The 25,060-nt window shown below is 37.9% G+C and overlaps 1 protein-coding gene across 1 annotated transcript; it reads left to right on the top strand.

Annotated features, from left to right (window-relative positions):
* The first annotated feature begins 11,912 nt into the window (after window positions 1–11,912).
* On the top strand, window positions 11,913–24,641 carry LOC127632354 (dual specificity protein phosphatase 7-like). Its single transcript, XM_052110898.1, has 3 exons — window positions 11,913–12,617; window positions 14,485–14,913; window positions 21,255–24,641. The coding sequence occupies exons 1-3, from the start codon at window positions 12,230–12,232 to the stop codon at window positions 21,560–21,562; spliced, it is 1,125 nt and encodes a 374-aa protein (XP_051966858.1). The 5' UTR covers window positions 11,913–12,229; the 3' UTR covers window positions 21,563–24,641.
* The last annotated feature ends 419 nt before the right edge of the window (window positions 24,642–25,060 follow it).

Raw genomic sequence — 25,060 nt, 5'->3', positions numbered from 1 at the left:
TATTACGGTCAGATTACGGTCTAAGAGACCAAGTGCTGATTGTAATGCTTTATAGTTTCCCAAAATGAGTAGTTACAGAATTTATCCTTTGCAGGGTAATATAGCTGTATACAAAACAGCATAAGATTGTCATTCCTGTTTTAGCATGCTGCATATACAGCACAGTTCTATTAACACACAGTTTGGTTATAGATGAGAGTGACAACCACATTGACTTCCCTAATATTTCAGGACTTACAGTTGCATTTTGAGAGCGAGCTCATATGCGCCGTATGAATGGAGCCGCCGTCAACAACTACTTGTCTATCGTATCATTGACACATACAACGTGAGGCGTGCACTTCACAAGGTGCTATTTTAAAGTCAATATCACCTCTCTTAACATTATTATTGGCAGAATATAGGGGTATTGTGCAGGTGAAGTGCAAGACAAAACTCTTTATGTGTTTGGGTGGAAGAGAAAGAATAAACAGAACTGGACGGAACCAGAGAGGATGAAAACAGCAAAAGATGCCCCAAAAAATGTATCTGTAAAAAAAATAAAATATTGAAAAAGTAAATCACAATGCTTGAAGAGATTACTCATGAGTTAAAGAAGGCAATTGTCTACGGTTACTTGTTCATACAGACAATAATACATTTTTAGTGCATGAATATGTTCAGTGTAAATATAGCTTATATTGTGTGTGTGTGTGTGTGTGTGTGTGTGTGTGTGTGTGTGTGTGTGTGTGTGTGTGTGTGTGTGTGTGTGTGTGTGTGTGTGTGTGAGCGTGTATTTATCACTTTGTTGGGACCAAATGTCCCCATAAGGATAGTAAAACCCGAAATTTTTGACCTTGTGGGGACATTTTGTCGGTCCCCATGAGGAAAACAGCTTATAAATCATACTAAATTATGTTTTTTGAAAATGTAAAAATGCAGAAAGTTTTCTGTGAGGGTTAGGTTTAGGGGTAGGGTTAGGTTTAGGGGATAGAATATAAAGTTTGTACAGTATAAAAACCATTATGTCTATGGAAAGTCCCCATAAAACATGGAAACCAATCTGTGTGTGTGTGTACGTGTGTGTGTGTGTGTGTGTGTGTGTGTGTGTGTGTGTGTGTGTGTGTGTGTGTGTGTGTGTGTGAGTGAGTGAGTGAGTGAGTGTGTGCGTGCGTGTGTGTATGAAATGTATGTATTTTAAATGTTCTTATGTTTCTTATGCACTAAACATTATATTGATGTAAAAAAAACTGCAGAATCCTAAAACCTTTTTTATTGCTGTGTCTCAAGCGGTTATGGTAACCAACAACCAACATGGTGCCAACATTATGGCTTGTAATGTAAAACAGTGATATTTTCTAACAGAAGAGCAGGCTCCATATATAACAATACTTACACATATCAGTTCCCACTTCAAATATATCTTTAAACATATATATATTAGTATTTTGAAAGCCAAAATATACAATAGAATCAATTGTAATGATGATTAAGATATATGCCTCAAAAGCCTGTTGTATAATATTTGATACATGCCTTATCAAAACAAGTTTTCTCTAAACTAATGCACAGAATATTCAGTAAAAATTCATTTAGAAATATCAGCAATAATGTTAACATTATTGTTAATACAGAACTAGTTATAATATGACTACTAGTAATATGACTAATAAAAAAACAAAAGCATTTGACCTAGTTTGCTTGAGTAAATTAAACTCATGACTCCGCAGACCAGTCAGCAAAGAGCTCAATAACACATCACACCCACTTTAATGAGCAGGACTTTAACCCTTGTATAACGTACAGTAACGAAACCATCTTTGATCATACCTGACAGCAAAGCTATAATTGAGCATACAGGAACATTTGCCATTTTCATTCAGTTTTATGATCATAGGACGGTGCCAGTCTCTTTGTTACACTTATAGTTGAAGATAGTAGGGTGTAGCAAAGCCAAAGTTCACTAGTGAGTCACCTTCTCTAGTTTTGTATTGAACACATTAGCTGTATAAATCGTGGCTTTTACTTTTAAAATCCTTAAGAAGGAGCACTGGAGCTGCATTCATGTATTTTTCCATGCTGAATTTGAGTGGAGGAAATGTGAATCAATGTGTGGGAGTTTACACTATGAGGGTGGATTAGCACTTGAGTGGACTGTATGGAAACTGTAGCTGGGGTCAGTGTCATTCACTGCAGCCAAATTACAAAATGCAACTTCACCCAAGCCATTAGCTATAGTTTTAACCTTCACTAACGGCATTAACATTCAAGAGTCTCTCTAATGGTGTTGAAATGGTGGATTACTTGGTCTGAATAGATCAGTGATGGCAAATAGATGTTTTTGCTGGTGAAGCATTGACAAATAATATGTGATAGCGATACTTGTAGGGGAGGGGAGGGAAATGTAACACTTCTATTCTCATTTATTATTTCGCAGTTTTGCCCAACCAGACGTGTCAGCAGTCATGACCAGTATTGATTAAATGTATAACTTAATTGAGTCAAATACAACTAGAAGGACACAATGGCCATAACATTCATAACACTCATGATTTATTTGTAACAGTGGTATATGAAACATACTATAACAGTAAATAAAAAGCTCTATAATGCTAATAGTTATGTTAATAAGTGCACAACACATCCATAAATAGTGCATTAACAGCAAGGAACACAAACAAGTTTATTTGCAAAATACTTATTTTAATGTCTTATTTACACACAAGACATTTTATTTGTTCAAATGTTTAAGTTGTTATTAAAACTGTCTATTATTTTGGGAGGAGGGGACTGAATGAGTGCATTTGCGTTAAAGGGATAATTCACCCAAAAATGTAAATTCCCTCATCATTTACTCACCTTAATGCCATCCCAGGTGTGTATGGCTTTCTTTCCTCTGCAGAACACAAATTAAAATTTTTAGAAGAATATTTCAGCTCTCTTGGTCCACACAATGCAAGTGAATAGGTACCAACATTTTGAAGCAAAATGTACATAAAGGGAGTATAAAAGTAATCCATACAATTCCAGTGTTTTAATCCATATCCTCAGAAGTGATACGTTAGGTGTGGTTGAGAAACAGATAAAGTCCTTTTTACTATAAATTCTCCTCCCAGCCCAGTAGGTGGTGATATGCACGAAGAATGTGAATCATCAGAAACAAAAGAGAAGATTGTGAAAGTAGACTGACAGTAAAATAAAACTTAAATATTGATCTGTTTCTCACCCACACTTATTATATAGCTTCTGAAGACATGGATTTAAGAATTTGAGTCACTTGTATTATTTTATGCTGCTTTTATGTCCTATTTGGAGCTTCAAAATTGTTATCCTCATTCACTTGCACTGTATTGACCTACAGAACAGAGACATTCTTCTAAAAATCTTCCATTGTGTTCTGCAGAAGAAAGTCATACACATCTAGGATGGCATGAGGGTGAGCAAATGATGAGAATTTACATTTTTGGTTGAACTACTATTTAAATTGCCACTAATTTTTCATTTATTGAGTTCGACCTGCTTTCCCCTTCTTGTCTGATGCTCTGGTACAGAAGCTTTTTAATTGATGTGGTAGGAATGTATGTTTCACCCACTGTCCTTAACTCAACAGTGTTTGTAAGGATGATGTTTACTTTTGGAACAGTTGGCATGGAGTCGATTCCAACAGGAAATTAAAGCTAAGTGGGGTTTCCTGCCTGTCATCCTTTGCTCTTACGAGTTTGGGCACAGTGACAGATAGAAATATAAATGCAGTGCAAATGCAACATGACTCAAATAAAGCATGACAATTCTTCACAAATTTTTATTTAAATGGAAACATTTTAAACAAAGTAGGAACTTGGTGCATTAATATGCAATGTGCGATCAAAGATGTATGTTTCCAGTTATTTTACATCTTCTTACACGGCTCATCCAATCAGATTTTAGAGTTGGAACAATCCGCTTTACAATGCAAAAATTCAGCATTTTCACTAGTGGTCTCAGATGTTTTTTGTATATTCATTGGCCCCAAATTTGACTGATTACATACGTCTACTAAAATGACCTTGACACTGATCATTGTAAAAATGGATCAGAAAATTATTAAGTGTGACCTAAATCTTTAAGTGTCCAAAAATATGCTAATTATTTGTACTTTTTGTGGCCACAGTATACAGTATATTGAATAATTATCATCAAACTAATCTGTATAAGAAAATCTATTCTCAATGCAGACTGATCTCACATTGAATTCAGAAACAGTAAGTTGGCTTTTCTTTTTGTAAGTTAACTTTTCTTTAGCTAAAATTGGTCTGTGCATACTGAAATTCGAAACACTGCCCCAAGTGGCTAAAGAAGTAAGTGTTGTTGGGCGTATGAGCACATGTGAGTTCCATTTTCCAGGTGTAATGTCTACGGAGGGGTGCCAAAAGCAAGTTATGAAGCGAGTTGTTTTCAGTGGTACAGGCTGTACTACAGTGGAGAGGAAAGCATATTTTATAAAATACAGTATACCCCCACAACCCAAACCAAGCCATCAGTGGAGCCTGGGTCTCCCATGGTGCTGCCGCATCATGCATCCTCTCATGCCTCAAGTGAAGATTAACACACTGCAGCCGATGCAAAAATGTCTTACAGGAGATGGAGCCTGTCAGTGAGTCGGCATAATGTAGCCGATCCTAGAGTACTGGAACTCTCTGAAAGAACCTGTGGACTTCCCATGTTGCTCAGTAGGAGGCTTGTCTCTTATTTTTTTTGTGGAGAGGACTTTAGGACGAGAGGATGGAGACATAAGAAACTAACAGTTTGGAGTAACTACAGCTCATCTGGATGCTCAAAAGACTATTGGCTCCTGACTCAGCAGCTCATCTCCTCTCATCATGTTCTTAAATTAAAAGTTCTTTCTTTTAGCCCCAATTTAATGCTGCTTTTAGCATATAGCCTGCATTATAATTAATAAGACTTTTCCGTTTATTGGAATGTTAAGAATGTATTTAATTTTGAGTTGCATTCCTATTATTGAGACTTTGGCCCCAGTCTTGGAGAGCTACACCATTTAGGATAACTTTCCCTCACATGTTATGAATTAGCAGTATGTCATATTGCTCAATCAATTTAGCACACACCTTTGTGGTTGAATGTACAATATATATATATATATATATAAATATATATATATACACTCACCTAAAGGATTATTAGGAACACCTGTTCAATTTCTCATTAATGCAATTATCTAATCAACCAATCACATAGCAGTTGCTTCAATGCATTTAGGGGTGTGGTCCTGGTCAAGACAATCTCCTGAACTCCAAACTGAATGTCAGAATGGGAAAGAAAGGTGATTTAAGCAATTTTGAGCGTGGCATGGTTGTTGGTGCCAGACGGGCCGGTCTGAGTATTTCACAATCTGCTCAGTTACTGGGATTTTCACGCACAACCATTTCTAGGGTTTACAAAGAATGGTGTGAAAAGGGAAAAACATCCAGTATGCGGCAGTCCTGTGGGCGAAAATGCCTTGTTGATGCTAGTGGTCAGAGGAGAATGGGCCGACTGATTCAAGCTGATAGAAGAGCAACTTTGCCTGAAATAACCACTCGTTACAACCGAGGTATGCAGCAAAGCATTTGTGAAGCCACAACATGCACAACCTTGAGGCGGATGGGCTACAACAGCAGAAGACCCCACCGGGTACCACTCATCTCCACTACAAATAGGAAAAAGAGGCTACAATTTGCAAGAGCTCACCAAAATTGGACAGTTGAAGACTGGAAAATGTTGCCTGGTCTGACGAGTCTCGATTTCTGTTGAGACATTCAGATGGTAGAGTCAGAATTTGGCGTAAACAGAATGAGAACATGGATCCATCATGCCTTGTTACCACTGTGCAGGCTGGTGGTGGTGGTGTAATGGTGTGGGGGATGTTTTCTTGGCACACTTTAGGCCCCTTAGTGCCAATTGGGCATCGTTTAAATGCCACGGCCTACCTGAGCATTGTTTCCTGACCATGTCCATCCCTTTATGGCCACCATGTACCCATCCTCTGATGGCTACTTCCAGCAGGATAATGCACCATGTCACAAAGCTCGAATCATTTCAAATTGGTTTCTTGAACATGACAATGAGTTCACTGTACTAAAATGGCCCCCACAGTCACCAGATCTCAACCCAATAGAGCATCTTTGGGATGTGGTGGAACAGGAGCTTCGTGCCCTGGATGTGCATCCCACAAATCTCCATCAACTGCAAGATGCTATCCTATCAATATGGTCCAACATTTCTAAAGAATGCTTTCAGCACCTTGTTGAATCAATGCCATGTAGAATTAAGGCAGTTCTGAAGGCGAAAGGGGTCAAACACAGTATTAGTATGGTGTTCCTAATAATCCTTTAGGTGAGTGTATATATATATATATATATATATATATATATATATATATATATATATATATTGTACAAAGGTATTCACAGCACTTCACTTTTTTCACATTTTGTTATGATACAGCCTTATTCCAAAATGGATAAATTCATTATTTTCCTTAAAATTCTACAAATAATACCCTATAATGACATTGTGAAAGAAGTTTGTTTGAAATCTTTGCAAATGTATTAAAAATAAAAAACTAAATAAATCAAATGTACATAAGTATTCACAGCCTTTGCTCAATACTTTGTTGAAGCACCTTTGGCAACAATTACAGCCTCTAGTCTTTTTGTGTATGATGCTACAAGCTCAGCACACCTATTTTTGGGCGGTTTCTCCCATTCTTCTTTGCAGGACCTCTCAAGCTCCATCAGGTTTGATGGGGAGCGTCAGTGTACAGACATTTTCAGATCTCTCCAGAGATGTTCAATCGGGTTCAAGTCTGGGCCACTCAAGGACATTCACAGAATTGTCCCGTAGCCACTCCTTTGTTATCTTGGCTGTGTGCTTAGGGTCGTTGTCCTTTTAGAAGATGAACTTTTGCCCCAGTCTGAGGTCCAGAGCGCTCTGGAGCAGGTTTTCATCAAGGATGTCTCTGTACATTGCTACATTCATCTTTCCCTCAATCCTGACTAGTCTCCCAGTTCCTGCCGCTGAAAAACATCCCCACAGCATGATGCTGCCACCACCATGCTTCACTGTAGGGACGGTATTGGCCAGGTGATGAGCATTGCCTGGTTTCCTCCAGATATGACGCTTGCCATTCAGGCCAAAGAGTTCAATATTTGTTTCATCAGAACAGATCATTTTGTTTCTCATGGTCTGAGAGTCCTTCAGGTGCCTTTTGGCAAACTCCAGGAGGGCTGTCATGTGCCTTTTACTGAGGAGTGGCCTGATACATACAGGCCTGATTGGTGGAGTGCTGCAGAGATGGTTGTTCTTCTGGAAGGTTCTCCTCTCTCCACAGAGAAACGCTGGAGCTCTGTCAGAGGGACCATCGGGTTCTTGGTCACTCTCCCCCGATCGCTCAGTTTGGCCAGGCGGCCAGCTCTAGGAAGAGTCCTGGTGGTTCCAAACTTCCATTTAAGGATGATGGAGGCCACTGTGCTCACTGGGACCTTCAATGCTGCAGAAATCTTTCTGTACCCTTCCCCAGATCTGTGCATCGATACAATCCTATCTCTGAGGGCTACAGACATTTCCTTAGACTTCATGGCTTGGTTTGTGCTCTGACATGCACTGTTAACTGTGAGACCTTATATAGACAAGTGTGTGCCTTTCCAAATCATGTCCAATCTACTGAATTTACCACAGGTTGACTCCAGTCAAGTTGTAGAAACATCTCAAGGATGATCAGTGGAAACAGGATTCACCTGAGCTCAATTTTGAGTGTCATGGCAAAGGCTGTGAATACTTATGTACATGTGATTTTTTTTGTGACTTTTTTGTGTACAGATGTCCCCAGTTAGACAAAAAACATCTAGAAATCTGAACACTGCCCAATTGAGGATTTGCCTTTTTAGGCCAGTTAACACCCCCTAGAGAAAGACACCATTGCTCCTCTTATTAGCCCAAAGCATTTGCCACCCATTTACACGTATACATTTTAGGGTTAAAAGAATATTCCATGTTCATACAATTTAAGCTCAGCTGACAGCATTTCTGGCATAATGTTGATTGCCACAAAGAATTATTTCGACTCCTTTTCTTAAAAAAATCAGTAATTGAGGTAAAAGTGAGGCACTTCCAATGAAAGTGAATGTGGCCAATTTTTGGAGGGTTTAAAGTCAGAATTGTGAAGTTTATAATTTTATAAAAGCACTTACATTAATTCATCTGTTAAAACTTAAGTATTATTTGAGCTGTAAAGTTGTTTAAATCGTAATTTTTACAGTCATTTTAAGGTTTTAGGGTTTACAGTGTTATTTCTTTATGGCAACAAGGCTTATGGCAACAAAGCTGTAAAACTGGATGTAACTCAAAACAGAAAATGTTAGTAAGCGATTTTATCACACTAAAATCGTGTTAACATGAATATTTTTTTACGTCTTTTAGCTATACTTTTGAAACTGAGAATTTGAACTTTTAGCTCCATTCACTATTGAAAGTGCCTCGCTGAGCAGGGGCCTCATTCATAAAACATACGTATGTCAGATGTGATCCTAAATTCCATGTATTTGATCACGTCAAAAGTGAGGAATTGGGATTTATAAAGGCAGAAACTGATGTGAAAATGTTCCTATGCTCATGTCAAATGCCAAGTATGCGTTCAATGTATTATTATTTTTTGGTGTGTGTACTGACTGAATTTATTAATAAATAAGTGATCACGTTTACGTGAACAAGAATATTCCCATGTGAGTCAGAATGTGTTATTTAGATTATGTGCCTGTAATGTAAATGTTTTATTTTGAGACCTAAACAAGCAGGGACCTATCACTCATATGTTATATGAGTGATAATATGAATGGATTTATTATTGGTAATGAAAATGAATAACTGATAATGAGTTGTTGAATAGGCTGTCTTAAATGGGCAGAAACTGGCCGGTGCACTCACTTCTTTAGAAAGCCTTGCCAACCGCACAATAACATTGCTTATGAATGAAAGAATGAATGAACGAACAAATTTCTAACTTTTATTGTATTCTGTCTCACCATTTCAGGACATTTGTGGCCGTTCCTTGTGGCATCCATGTGCAAAAAATATTTTGTGCATAAGGATGCTTTTTAAATTGTTCGTAGGAACATTTAGGAAATTGTCATATGTTCACACTTAAGTTCATTTTACAAACGTCTTTCTTTATAAATGAGGTCCCATATTTTTGCTTGCTTTTTTTTTAAAGGGACAGTTTACCCAAAAATTATTTACTAACCCTCATGATATATCCCAGGTGTGTATGACTTTCTTTCTTCACCAGGACACATTTGAAGAAAATTAGAAAAATATCTCAGCTCAGTAGGTCCTTAAAATGCAAGTGGATTGTGATTTGACTTTTGAAGCTCCAAAAATCACAGATAGTCAGCATAAATGTCATCAATATGACTCCAGCTGTTAAATGACTTCTAAAGTGATACGATCACTTTTGGTGCAAAAAAAGATCAATATTTAAGTACTTTTTACTTCCAGTAAGATTCACGTTAGGGTGGTGATCACATGGTCTCCATGCACTGTTCTCCTCCACGTTGTGCGTTCACTATCAACATACATGTCTAAACTTTCGTGGGAACCGCAGACAGCACACATAGGCTACACCACAGCTAGTGTTTAGTCGTCACCCTGTGTGCTGCGAATGAGACACAAAAACCTGCTAAGTGATTTTTTATACAATAAAATCCCCAACATTCACTTAAAAACCCCATTAGTTGTGTAATAAAATGTGATTCGAATTTGAAGTGCTACGAATCTGAAAATGGCCATTTATGCTGAACACCTATATGCTGAAAGTAAATGTTCAAAAATGTTTTTTACTGATATAAAAAGGTCAATTATATAGATATATGCAATATATATGAAAAAATTGCCATTTTCATATATGTAACATAATTTTTTTCCAATTGTGGAATTTAAATTTGTACATAAATGCTCAAATATATGAACTCTAATTGTATTTGTTCGTATATGGCCATATAGCAGATTTAAATATCAGACAATGTAATAATGGCAACAGGCCTAATTATTGAATCCTCATTTGTGTTTTTAGTTTACAGATTTATTGTACATCTATTTTAACCTTAGATACGTTTTCTTACGTTTTTCTTGTCGGAGGCAGAATATTTTAATACAAATATAATTAAGGGTCTTTCAATACCCATAAATATATGGTATTTTTGTGTATTTTTTATTTTTTTTGCTTGCTAACTCCATATTCAGTTGTTATGCTAAAATATGTACATGTAATTACATTTACAATTTAATTAACACATTTACAGAGATATCTATAATGATGATTTGTGAGTTTTCACTGCAAAACAACCCCAAAAAATGCCGCAAATTGCAACACAAAATGTGAGAAAAGTTGCAGCTATTTCAGGCAAAAATCAGGAAAAAGTGCTGCGAAATCCTGGTGGGACTGATTTTCAATGTACGACAGATAACAGATAACGTTACTGCAGAAGTTATCATTGATGATTAACGTTAGCTAAGTTAGGTAATATTAACATTAGCTAATGAGGTTAGCTGTCAGTCTCCTCGCATATGTTGACTGACATATTCAGCTGCTTGTTGTGAAAAACAATAATGTATGTAATGTTATATCTAGCTAGCTAACGTTAGCTAATTATCTAATTGTAATGTTATAACCAGCAGCTCTGACAACGTTATCTATTTTCAGCATCTGAGGAGCAAGTTGGCTCATGATGTAACGTTAGGCTATTTGTAATCACGTTGAAGTAACGCTACTGTTTTAACTCTATTTTGTTTACCATGCTTTGTGGGTGTGACTTTTTTGCCATGTCATCACCATTCATAGCTATACAACCAATGCGTTTATGATTCAATTACAACTAGAGCACAACATTGTTTACAAGAGCACAAAGGTCTTCGTAGATCTAGCCTCTTAATTTTGCTCTCAAAGTGCTCCAGATTCATGCATATAACTTTAAAATGTAAAAATGTTCTTATGGGGGATCCTAGAGGGTCCGAGGTCCACCCATCACAGTCTCACAAAATCCTGTGAGAAACACTGCTCTCATGTGACATATTCGAGTTGCCATGTTACAGACATAATCTCACGTTCTCCTCGGTTGAGACATCCTGGATAAGCACACAAACGCACCATTGTGTGTAAAGAAACAGATGAATACAGATCCTAGCCAACACCAGCGAAACATCTGTACGTCGTTCCTCCTACTCGCTTGTAAACAGCACTGCTCTTCCATGTGTGTCGCACATGCCTCGGTTCTTACGTGTCCCACGTGCTAATGCGATAATGTATACTGGTGCTGACAGGAACCAATGATTTAGAGTTAAAAAAAATTACTTACAAGCGATCGTGTTGCTTAAGAAGACATTCATTTAAAAGCTGGACTAATTTTCTTCAAATGTGTACTGGTGATGAAAGAAAGTCATACACACCTGGGATATATCATGAGGGTGAGTACATCATGAGAGACTTGTCATTTTTGGGTGAACTAAGCCTTTAAATAAAAGGAGGGACAAGTCAAACAAGTCAAGTCAAAATCTGCCATTCAGTTTGTACGTGAATAGTATGGCACAAATGCTGTTGATTGCATTTAACTTCTATTGAACCCGGAATATTCCTTTAAACCTACAAAAACTACAAAAGGGTATGTTTACATTTGAAATGTATTCGATGCAACGCAATAATAATAATAATAATGCTATAGACAGCATATACAGTGCCAGTAAATTCGAGAAAAAAATGCAAACATCGTCTCTACTGCTACAGATAATTTTAAATTTTTGAGAGGGAAAGTTAGACGCACTGCGTCTTTAAATCTTTCATGGCAGACTCCTCCCACTCATGTGACGTTTTGTTTTATTACAGCCTGTCAAACAGCCATCCGAAAATGACAAACAGGCGAGCAGACACACAGCGATCATGATCAGCCCGATTCATCCGACATCCCCAAAACATTCAATGTCGTTTGCCATCATTTGACAGATACGCGCCAGACTGCCGAGTCCGTGTTCTCCTGTTACCGCAGACGAGAGGTGGAAACCCGCGATGTGTTGGTGATCGTACACTCAATCACAGCGTCATCGCACTGAAGCAGGAGAAGACCTGCAACACTCCACGCGTGTGAATATGCCTACGGGGGAACTTTTCATCGCCTGATTTTCTTCCCCATTTTATAGCACCCAAAAGTCTCGCCCTATCTCCCCCATGAAAAATACTCTCTGGAGCGGCGGGATGATGTCGAGCAAAAGCGCAGAATGGCTGCAGGACGAACTGGAGTCCGACGGGGGCTCGCTGCTGCTGCTCGACTGCAGGTCTCACGAACTCTTCGAGTCCTCGCACATCGAGTCCGCAATCAACCTGGCTATCCCGGGACTTATGCTCCGGAGGTTAAAAAAGGGCAATTTGCCAATCCGATCCATTATTACCAATAACGAGGACAAGGAGAAGTTTGTGAAGCGCTGTAAAACGGACACGGTGGTGCTGTATGACGAGGCGACCACGGAATGGCAGGAGAGCGGAGCCGCGGGCTCTGTGCTCGGACTCCTCATGCAGAAACTGCGGGATGATGGATGTAAAGCGTTTTATTTGGAAGGTAAAAGCCTCCGTACCTTGCGAATCATATAGGATATGGACATAAATACGGAATAAAAAACAGCACCGTAGAAGGGAGGAAAAAAACACTTTGAACATGCGCTCAAAACCACATGTCCACTTAGAATTTGCCGTTCAAAACTGTTAACCTTCCGGCAAAGAACTGCGTTTTTGTGAAAACGTAGTTTTTTTTTTTTTGCTATTCAAACGGATTTTTTATAATTTTGAAAATTGCTTGTATATTTCTGTCAGATAAAAATGAGAAGAAAAAAAAAAGTGTTTCGGGTTTAAATGTAACTGTTAAATGTGTGCAATCGCTTAAGTGAAACAGTGACGTACATTATTTCGAGTACGAAATAGTAACTATTTCACGAATAACTCGCTCTCAACCTAACAGCCGTGAACTTCAGATGTCCGTCTTACATTAAAATATTTGGCTTTTTTTTTTGTTATCTGTCAGGCTTAAAGTATGACATGTTAAATTCTCCCTGAATCGCAGATATTTACGGGTTTCTTTTTGTGCGCTCAGTTTTCTACCTCAAACTTTTAGGAAGACTGTATTGGAAACAAAGATGTTTTCAATTAATTTCCTAAAATGGCTCCGCCATGTTGTCTTTCAGAAAGATAGCGAGCAATTCATGAATGAACGTCGAAAATGAATGAATTACGACAGAACTGAACTCTTTTCGATGAACATTCAGATTATATACTATATTTAATGCAAATAAAAGCGTATGCTGTTGTTTTGTCGTTTAGCTTTGAAATGGTGTGTGGTTGTGTAATTCTCAGTATCGCCACCATTCACAAAATAGAGTTGCACACATGATAGTTAATGAAACACCATACAGCTGGTTGGCTTGACCTGCATTTCAGTACCATTACAGTAAAACTCAGAACAGCTATACTTTTTGGCAATATTTTTAAATAATAATTGTAATGAATAAGCCATTATACAGGCTAATATGTAATTAAAGGAATAGTTCACCCAAATTTTTTAATTCTCTCATTCTCACGCCATTCCAGATGTGTATGACTTTCGATCTTCTGATGAAGAAAACCGAGCTCTGTATCTCCAAACAATGCAAGTGAATGGTGACCAAATCTTTGAAAGTCCAAAAAGCACATAAAGGCAGCATAAAAATAAGCCATATGGCTCCAGTGGTTTAATCCACATCTTCTGAAGCGATCCAGTCGATATTGGGTGAAAAAATACCAAAATGTAACAAATTTTCTATCATGATTTCAAGCCTGATTAAAAATGTAGTTAATTTTCTATCATGATTTCCTGATTATACTTCCTAGTGCTTGAGCACTAGATGCATGCACAGAGCACTAGATGGCGCTAGGAAGTGTTATCAAGTTTGAACTCATGATCGCCAAGGAGACTGCTGATGTCCAGATTTCTAGTGAAAATGGAGTTATATTTTGATCTGTTCTCACTGTTTGAATCTCTTCACAAGACATGGATTAAAACACTGAAGTCTTATGGATTACTTTTATGCTGCCTTTGTGCTTTTTTTTTTGGAGCTTCAAAGTTTTTGTCTCCATTCACTTGCAATGTAGCTTAGATATTTTTCGAAAAATCTTTGTTTGTGTTCTGCAAAAGAAAGTCATGCACATCTGGGATGGCATGAGGGTGATTAAATGATGAGAGAATTTCATTTTTGTGTGAACTATTTCTTTAAGATCAGTAATCTACATTCATATATGAATATATATGTGGATTTGATGTTTTTATTTGAATTTACAGTAGCATATAAACAATGATATGTTAAGACTTAATGTAATAATGCTAATTAATATTAGTGAAATTAGCCTTTTTTTTATTATTGACTAAGAATAACAATTTGTTGTTTGGGTTGTTCTAGGGGGATTTAACAAGTTTCAAACTGAATACCCAGAGCACTGCGAGACTAACTTGGACTGCTCCTGTCCAAGCAGCTCTCCGCCCTCATCCGTTCTGGGCCTTGGGGGACTACGGATCAGTTCAGATTGTTCTGATGGTGAATCAGACCGGGAACCGGGCAGTGCCACGGAGTCTGAGGGCAGCCCCTTACCAAGTAACCAGCCAGCGTTCCCGGTCCAAATTTTACCCTATCTTTACCTGGGCTGTGCCAAAGACTCCACTAACTTGGACATTCTGGGCAAGTACAACATCAAGTACATCTTGAACGTAACTCCCAACTTACCTAACATGTTTGAACACGATGGGGAATTCAAGTACAAGCAAATTCCCATCTCTGATCACTGGAGCCAAAACCTTTCTCAGTTTTTTCCGGAAGCCATTTCTTTCATTGGTAAGTTGCCGATCTCTTGGAATTTCACCATGTAACCCTGATCTGCCTGTCAGATGGTATATTTATTTGTTAACTTATTTTATTGTGTGTATATTAAGACTGTACATAACCTCGGGATATACACTGGTGTCCAAAAGTTTGAAATAATATTCAGATTTTGCTCTTATGGAAAGAAATTGTTACTTTTATTCACCAAAGTTGCCTTCAACTGATCACAATGTTTAGTCAGAACATTACTAATGTGAAAAATTACTATTACAATTTGAAAAAAAACTAAATTCAGAACTTCTTAAACTACTTCAGAGTTCTCATCAAAAAATCCACCACGTGCAGCAATGATAGCTTTGCAGATCCTTGCCATTCTAGCTGTCAGTTTGTCCAGATACTCAGGTGACATTTCATCCCACACTTCCTGTAGAACTTGCCATAGATGAGGCTGTCTTCTCAGGCAATTCTTAAAGTCTAGCTTATCCCATAAAAGCTCAATGGTGTTAATATCCACAACTCTCTTTTCCAATGTCTGTGTTTCTTTGCCAACTCTAACCATTTCTTTTTGTTTTTCTGTTTCAAAAGTGGCTTTTTCTTTGCAATTCTTCCCATAAGGCCTTCACTTCTTTACTGTTATACATGAAACTGGTGTTGAGTGGGTAGAATTCAATGAAGCTCTCAGCTGAGGACATGTGAGGTGTCTATTTCTCAAACTAGAGACTCTGATGTACTTATCCTCTTGTTTAGTTGTACATCTGGCCTTCCACATCTCGTCTGTCCTTGTTAGAGCCCGTTGTTCTTTTGTCTTTGAAGACTGTAGTACACCTTTGTTTGAAATCTTCAGATTTTTGGCAATTTTAAGCACTGTATAGCCTTCATTCCCCAAAACAATGATTGACTGATGACTTTCTAGAGAAAGCGGTTTCTTTTTTGCTATTTTTGGCTTAATATTGACCAAGACTTGCCAATCTATTGCATACTGTGGCAACTCAAAAACAAACACAAAGACAATGTTAAGCTTCATTTAAAAACCAAATAGTTTTCAACTGTGTTTTATATAATGGCAAGTGATTTTCTAGTATCAAATTAGCAATTTAGCATGATTACTCAAGGCTACGGCGTTGGTAGTGATGGCAGCTGAAAATCTAGATTTTATCAAAAATGACTTTTTTGAAATAGTGATGGTGCTGGTTTTTACATCAGTAATGTCCAGACTATAATTTGTGATCAGTTGAATGCCACATTGGTGAATTAAAGTACCAATTTCCTTCCGAAACAGCAAAATCTGTACATTATACCAAACTTTTGGCCACCATTATGTTATGAGCTGCCCCATTCGACCACCAACAATACTTCAGAATTACACCATACCCCAAACCTCAGGAATAACCACACTAAAACAGTGTTTTTATTTTCTTTAATTACTTTATTATTATGGTTGAATGTGAAATTTTTAAACAATCTTGCACTGATGAGAAAATCAGAAACCGTTGATGTGCACCTGTGGTGTGAATAAAAGCAACATATTAAACCTAGTGTTTGTCAGATATGCCTCTTAGATGATTACTCAACCAAATGACCATTGTGAGGTCAAGAAACAGTTTTCTCAGGGTAAGAAAAAAGAATGGGCACAAAATTACCAGAGTAGTGAAACAGAGGAAGTAGCTTAAATTTATTTAGTTGTGAGTTGTACAGAAGTAATCAATCTAGGCCATAGATCAAAGTGCTGCATTGTTAATGGTGAACTAAACCATGTGTGTGTGAATTGAGAGCCATGCATGCAAACTGGAATATTTTTATCTGCATGCACTCAAAAGATTGATTTCACATCATTGTTTTGATTTTAATCTGAAGAATAGCCGAAGGGTCTTTCATATGACATGAATTCTTTAGCCAGTCATATGCTTGTAAATTAAAAAGAATATTTGGAAAATTCCAAATATTGATAACTGTTTTGCTATTTTTTTTTTTTTTTTTTTGGAGTGGGCTATGTCAGGTTGTTTGTTTTTGTTGTTGTTTTTTTTCTTTTACATTTGCTTTTTGTGGCATACCTTGGTTGACACATTCTAAAGTCATTTCCTAAAAACATCCTGTCAAATGTTATATTTTCATTACACAGAACGTTAATTTGGTTAATTTGGTGGGTTCCCCTTTGTGGATTTGCTGTCTGACTGGGCGGGCACAAGAAAAATTATGCAGGCAATGGCCCTCATTAGACCTGGCCATGTTCAAAGTCCTCTATAAAACAAACAAACTCAGACCTCTTTCAGTTGACCCAAATTAAATTACTTTTGTGTTTTGAGGATTAATAGTTGGACTAGGCCAAAGCGCAGGTTTAATTTTTATTTAAATTTATGCTTTTATTTTACAATGAATGCTTTCCATTTATAATATAGTCCTATATTAATTGTATTGTATTATTCTGTATGCTGTAACTTCTGCATACTGGTATTTTAAGTATGTAAAGTATGTATCTATGTAACTTGATTAATTGTACAGCCTTATTTAAAATCAGGACAGTACAGTTTTCAACTTTAGTAGTGAGTTTATTTGATGATCATATCTTGAAGGAGCCATTACTGTCAAATCACAGTTGGAGAATGGAGCTTGAGAGTGTTTGGTCTACTATTTTTCTCAAAGTGCCACTGTTGAGCAGCATTTTGATGACTAGAAATGTCATGTCAGTAGGTGGTAGACTTCACCCTACATTGGATGTTTTTTTTTTTTTTTTCCACTGCACGTTACGGTTCTACTCTACTATTCTGAGCTTTCTTTTCCACTGCTGTTTAGTGCTGCCTCAATGTGGGTGGGATTATAGGCAAATCATCATAGTTGTGCCACCTCTACTGCCGTGACATCACCTTAAACCAATAACACGACCGCTAGCTGTTAGCTATTAGCTCATTGTGCTGCATAAAGCAGTTGTTGCATGGTGATTTTAAACAAGTGTAACAGTTAAATTGGCCTGGTTGTTTTTGAAGCAAGCTTTCCAGTAGCTGGTCAACTAAATAAGTACAGAGTTAACGTACCATCCTCCATCATGGGCTCCAACAACGCTGTGGCTGAGTCCAGGGCACTCTCCCTCCCATTGCTCGCCGGTCTAGATAGCATCCATTTGGTCGAACCACTTTAGAGTCTTTTACCTTTTTTAACTTTACCCTACACTGTTGGTAGGTCCTTTGGTAGCTGTGTGCAGCCAACAGCTGTGGCATTTCCTGAAAGACTTTTTGTTTAGCGTCGTTTCATTCGTTGCTAACGAGAGGAACTACTGCACCTCGTTTATTGACCATGGTGTGGTTTTGTGCACAGCCAAAACTTTTTTTACAATTCGAATGTCACATGAACAAATGATACTGCTATCGCTGTATCTAATTTTAAAACTAGCGGGTTGATGTCCCGTGTTGCAAATCTAGTGAAGCTGGTAGTGACGATTTTCTCTGAACAATCAGTGATCTGCAGGGTTTTGACGTCACATCTAGTTTTAGCTTGGCTCACTTGGAACCTCGACCGAGGTGGTTCTAAAAAAGTTCCAGGTACCATCCACAGTGGAAAACCCCCATAAATTATAATTGTATATGTGGTATGCAGCTGTTTGTAACTGAAGAGCAAATGGAAAAAAGCTTTCTAAATTTGTTTGAGTGGTTGCATCCAATTTGCAGCTGGGTGGCAGCGGTATACTTGGATATACATTAGGGCTGGGTGATATGTAAAAAATATTTCAGCAATAATTGCCATAAAAATATAGCAAAATCCGATTACATCGTCAACCCCCCAGCTAAAAGTCCAGCTTTTTTTTTTTGCTTTGTTGATTTTGCTTAAAAATGTCATTCATTTATTGAAACATGAAAAACAAACAAGACTTTTCTAAATTCAAATTGCACTTTAAACGAGAAACGCAATAAAACAAAGTGATCAGAAATTCTTATTTAACCACCTACACAAATCCAAACAGTTACCTCCAACGGCTCCATTTGCATCACGTAGGAATCCTCAATGCATTCCAACCACGAGTATACAAAGCGAATTAAACTCTCAGCACTAGAGATAATTTGCAGCATTCTTATAGACGGCATTATTCTTTCAAACTTTTTTCAGATGAATGAAACAAAAAGGATTGATAGCTCTTTACATGCACTTGTCCCTCGACACGAGACCTGTTCCAGCTCGTGCTGCACGCCTCTGAACAAACAGCGAATGAGTCGAAAGCATTGACGGCTTCTCTTTTGTCTGTTCTTAAAAATATAATAATGTGTGTTTCTTCAATCGCGTGTCTTTGTGTCTAACAGCATTTCTTGTTATGTTTCACTCTGAGGCCTCCCACAGGTCGCCTGACAGTTTGCGGGTAGATGAGTAAAATTTCCCGTGCATGAAATGCATTTGGACGAGGAACTTGCGACCTGGATTCAGCCTTGTCAGCCTTGTCGCATTTGGCGGGTGCTAGTTTCACACCCTGGCCACTGTTTAATATATTTTGTGACTTCCCAGACCCATGGTTTTGCCATTTCCTGATATTGTCGGTCATCCTCTGTTTGCAATCGACATTGTGATTGTAAGACTTCGTTGATACCTGATTATATCGTCCCATCACCCAGCCTTAATGTACAGCTTTAGTGGCTGAGAGACACCAATAGTATTTAAAATTGTAATCGTCCCCTTCTGCATTTTGAGGTGATTTGTGTAGCTAGCAATGAAGTCTGGGACTGTGTGTTATCGTCAATCCATGTGCTTATTATGACTGAAACCTGTTGTTCTGATTCGAGGCGCTCATTGGCTTTATTCGATCGTAGTGTATATCTTTCATACACACCTGAGAGAGAATTTTCATTTTTGGGGGACCTATCCCTTTAAGTGACCTTAGTAAGAGTGAGAACTTCTGTTTAGATTAAAAAAATTTTTTTTTTATGGTTTTATGAAGCTTAAGAACCTCACTTTTGATGTGTACAAAGATAAGAGCCTCACTGTTAAAGTTGGTGATTCTGGGGGAAGTGACCTCATTGTTCCAGAGTTCAGCTGGATTGAAAGTGTTGTTGCTATCCATCACCAGAGGAGAATAGGAAATAGCCACTTTACTTTGCCTTGCCTGGCACTAATGGATCTGTAGTACGTCATTGCCCACAAAAACAGATGCACTTTGGCCGTAAATAATTTATAGCTATAATCTTTTGCACCTTTATGGATCAGACAAAGTTTCACATTTTAAAGGGGGAATTTCTCAGATGTTATATTTTTTTGTAATAGTACATAGAGGTTGCCGTGAGCAGTGTTATTATCTATTGTTATACTATCTGTGGATTCAATGAGCCATTGACTGGGACGGAATATTTGAGCATTCTGCAGTGGTTCTCTTTTAAGAGCTTTGTTTAAACTCCTTGAATGATTAGAAAGACTTGTAATGCAGTTTGCACTCATAAAGGACATTAAACTACTGTATTGAAAGAGTGTTTTTCTAAAGCCTTGATGTGTGATTGGTTATTTCAGATTGAAAGCTTGAAGAATAAAGCTTTATATTTTGCTCTTTATTGAGTAGGAATGTGCAAAAGTACTAGGCTATTTTTTTAACCAACTAGTTGCCATCAGATTGACTAGTCTGCTAGATGTCCTTAAGAAAGCGATGCATGAATAAAGGAAGTCATGCTGGATTAGGGTCAAGTCCAACAGACACTGACAGATATTATAGGATGCGTTCTTGGGTTCAGAAACAGCTGGATCTTACTCTGGTTTCAAGACAATTTTAACAAACATTTTGAAACTATTTCTATCTTGTTGCCACCATAAAAGGGCAACATTGATGGTGCTTAGAAAGAATGCAATGGCCAAAAACGTCCGTCTGTATGTAGGCAATACATTGTCCAACCATTTAAAAATCTTTGGAGTCCAACAGTAATTGTCTATCTGCAGTGCTTTAAAAGGTTTGAATAGAGACGCAATCTCTCTGAGAAGTTTTTAGGTGCTAACATTCCAACAATTACTAGCACTCGAACACTGTCCTAACCAGACGCGATGCGAACTGGTCATCAAGCAATTGTTACTGCACAGCAGTTTCGTGTTAAAGTTTGGACAGACAAATAGTTTGTCACTGGAATTTTGTTGCATCAGGCTTGTTAGGATGTGGTGTTAAGCGAAGCACACCAAAACTCTCTTAAATGTCGCAACTCTATATAACCTCTCTTTAGAGTTTCATGTCTAAAATAGAAAGAAAATTGACAAACTCACTTGTCGACATCACTAGTCATTGATTGACTGGTCATTAACTTTTTTTTGTAATGCTAAACTTCTGCCTTTTTTAGTTTATTTATTATATAGTTTTATATGTTGGCATGCAAGGCTTATTAATGTGTTCTTCTGTTCCCTAGATGAAGCTCGTTCCAAAAAGTGTGGCATCTTGGTGCACTGCCTAGCAGGCATCAGTCGTTCAGTCACTGTCACAGTGGCATACCTGATGCAGAAGCTCAACTTGTCACTCAACGATGCCTACGACTTCGTCAAGCGCAAGAAGTCCAACATCTCACCCAACTTCAACTTCATGGGGCAACTTTTAGATTTTGAAAGGACTCTAGGGCTCAACAGCCCCTGCGACAACCGATCGCCCACCGACCAGCTCTTCTTCACCACGCCAACCAATCACAACATGTTCCAGCTGGATACGCTGGAGTCCACATGAAGGCCAGCAAAGGAAGCTGGGTGGGAGCTGCCACCCCCTTGAATGTTTATCTCCCATCTCCAGGGAAGTTTTTGACCTGGAGGACCAGGCCAGCAGCAATGGTGAATGGTGGGATGGAGGGTGGGTAAGCACATGGGATCGGTATTCAGAAGGGTAATGGTCTCGAAGGCGTACCCTTTGAAGCCACTACAGCTATACTGGTGGATTTTAATGCAGCTTTTCTTGCCTTCATGGAACAGACTGTTCTTTTTTTGTCTCTGTTTGATAAAAGAAAAGAAACGATTGACTTTTGCACAGTGCGTCATGCAAAGAGAAGGAAGCAGAACTGCTGTGCTTCAAGTTGCGGTCTTGTCGCAACAATGCCCTTAACCTTGTCTTGAGTGGTGCCATTGTACTGGGATTTTGTTTTTTGTTGTTTTAATTGGAGGGAATCTCATTCTTCGGAATGTAGGGTTGGATTTATTTTCTTTTTTCTCAAAACAAAGACAAAAACGCCATCAAAGAGGTTCACAATACATTCAATACATGCACGCAGTCTGTCTGTTTCTATATCTTTGTATATTTCTTCTCACAGTTTGCAACAAACCTGTACATGCATATAAACATGCTCCAAAGAAGTTACGGTATGTTGGTGACAGAACCGAATTCTAGGTCGTCACCAACAAAAACAAACATTGTGCCCCCCCTCCCCCTTTCATAGGAACCTCTTTTTTTCTACATTTGCAATGACCTAATGCGTTTTGCACAGTGGTGAAGCCTTTCACTTCTTGGCACTTAAAACCGGTACTCCAATACACATAAAGAGACTTTCAGAGGCCAGTTCTAGGCTGCGACGAGGCCATGCAGCTGCATGGGGCAGTCGGGCTGCGCTGGCGAGGGACGACGCACTTACTTAAAACTCATTGTTCCTTAACTGCAAATGACAGATTGACGTTTCTGTCCTAGCTACGAGTTCCAACATCCTTATTGAAAGTGTTTGTTAGGGTTCATTCACCTTTTGGCCTTGGTAATTCTGATTACAGTATGAATTTATTGTATTAATTTCTAAATAAGATTATATATATTCACTATATGTATTTGGGCATGTGTTCCTCTCGAGTTGTCGGTTAGATGAGCATTGAATGTTGAGAATCGTTTTTTTAACTACTATTGCTGCTCCTAGGGCAGTAAGAAGTGTGTAACGATGGCGTTTTCTGACCACAGAAACGAACGTTTGGACCTGAGTGGACAAATGCTTGAGTTAACAGGGTTGCTTTAAGCTGGCCTTATATAACCTTTTTAATTCTTTCCTACTCTGACTGTTCAATACTATTTGTATCTCACTTTAGAAATCATTGTATTAAAAAAAAAAACCTTTGTTAATTTTTAAAGTAATCAATATGTAGTAATAATAGACAACTAATGGTCTTTAACGGGTCAGTCAAGGTTGTATTTGTTACCCTGCAATATACTCAACCACCCTTTGCAGTATTTTCTAGATAATGACCTCGGGTTTTTGATTCCTCTGACTTTTTATACTAGAATTCTGCAGAAATGCATTATAGCTTCATTTGCTTTGAAACTGTGGTTGCTTTTCACCTGGGGTGTCCAAAGTACAGGGCTTCGCATTACATTTGTATGTACTTGGTGAATTCATAAGGATGTGTGGCATTTCGACCAATCTATACACTCAATTTTCACCTAATTTAATTTTGCCCACAGAATTTCATAATGTGCTATACGTCTACTCCTGTGGCCTTTTAGTGTATCTTAATATATATTTGTGCAGATATGCAACCATCATCTCCTTATTTCATTGTGGATGACTATTTCTCATGCTTGAAACAACTTATTAGAGGTCAATGTCTCTTACACCCAACTCTTACACCCTAGGTTTGAAAAGTACTTCATTTCAGAGTATTATTTTTTAATGTAAATCTGTTCAAGCTGCTTCTTGTGGAGGAATGTTTGTATCTGTAACAATGGAAAAGAGAACTCTTCAAAGTGTTCTCTGTTTGTATATTGTCAGAACACAGGAACAAGGTTTTCTGTGGATATTTCTTGTAGCTACATAACAGTAAGAGATGGTGATGTGATTATAAAAGTAAGAATGAAAGCTGGATAGTATGAGGATGGATCTGAATGAATAAGGAAATGTATATCTTACCTCACTGAGGAATTTTTCAGGGATTTTTTTTGCAATGCGTCGGCATCGTGTTACAGCTTCAAATGTCAAAGAGCTGTTTTATATGTGCTGTATACATTTTTTAAAAGATACAATCTATATATATGTGTATAATACTGGACTTGGTAACTGGGCAGTTAAATGTTCTGGATTATGAAGGATATCAAATTGTCCCTATGTATTGTATAGTATATGAAAACCAATACAAGACTTGTTTGTACTGCAAATAAATATTGAATTATTTTTTTGGTTATCGTGGCTGATTCGGGTATTATTGAGGTTTTTTTACAATTATTATTTTTTACTGTGTGTCCAATTTTAACAAATTCAATATACCAGTACTTCAGTACAAAGCTGATACTAAAATCCTACATTATTGGTAGTATCAAGTGCAGACTGAATCAGTCTGAGCACTCACACCTAGTGGTAGTAATGTAACTGCATGTAAGCATTCAAATGCAGTTCTGGGTCAAATGCGTGTTTTGGTGAGGTAAAAAATTTAATGTCACAGAAGGTTTAACTTTTGTGAATGTAAACAGGCAGGACAAAAAAAATTATTTAGGTCAAGCCTATTAAATCTGTGCACTAAACCTTGAAGTGTAAATGAAGCCTAAATGTAGAGGTCATCATTACGATGTTTCTTCCTTGAACGCTGATCTGATACCAGTTTTATGTTTCGTTTTGCGTGTGGCTCAGGATTTTTGTAGGAGAACGGCTTCAGGGGGTAGGCTACCTTTCTTCAACATGAGTCTACATGAGGTGAGAGTTCTTCCCCACACCCACTCTGAGGCTTGATTTCCTGTTGCCTTGCGGTTAATTTCAGAGATGGTTTGTGAAGCATGTGATAGTTTAAGCAATCGGATGTGGTGCTATTACCGATCCGCTTCCTCTTTGTAACCCATATTCACTGTTTGAGAATGACTGACTGAAACGTTGGCCTTTCATTTGATATTTGATCTTCAGATCTTCAAAGACGGTAAAAAATTAGATGGTAGATGTTATGATTATATTTAATTCTTTTTTGTAAAGGAAACCAAAATGTGTTAATATTAGAGGAAATTTATGTTTTTTTCATTAATTGTTGCCAACACTTAAATGTTCTCAGGGCTCGACATTAACGCTTGTCTGCGACAAGTGGAATTTTGAACAGGCAAGTTAAAGAGAACTTTGCTTGCCCGCCCGGACAAGTAGCCTGATTAAAATCTCAATAACGAATATTAGCTCATAAGTGCGGGATTACGGGGATTCTTGTTTTGAGCACAATTTTAATAATTCCTTCATGTGTCACTTTCAAACTGTGAGGAATTCCCTTCCCTTTTGTTTAAGTTTTCATT

Source organism: Xyrauchen texanus, chromosome 39 (genome assembly GCF_025860055.1).
Source record: "Xyrauchen texanus isolate HMW12.3.18 chromosome 39, RBS_HiC_50CHRs, whole genome shotgun sequence".
In the NCBI taxonomy this organism is placed as follows: domain Eukaryota; kingdom Metazoa; phylum Chordata; class Actinopteri; order Cypriniformes; family Catostomidae; genus Xyrauchen; species Xyrauchen texanus.
The sequence above is the reverse complement of the archived record's forward strand: the minus strand, read 5'-3'. Positions and strand labels throughout refer to the sequence as shown.

Excerpts from the sequence above, each read along its gene's own strand:
- LOC127632354 (XM_052110898.1), top strand. The coding sequence starts at position 12,230 with ATGAAAAATACTCTCTGGAGCGGCGGGATGATGTCGAGCAAAAGCGCA. Across the intron at positions 12,618-14,484 it reads TAAAGCGTTTTATTTGGAAG|GGGGATTTAACAAGTTTCAA; the intron begins GTAAAAGCCTCC and ends GGGTTGTTCTAG. Across the intron at positions 14,914-21,254 it reads GGAAGCCATTTCTTTCATTG|ATGAAGCTCGTTCCAAAAAG; the intron begins GTAAGTTGCCGA and ends TCTGTTCCCTAG.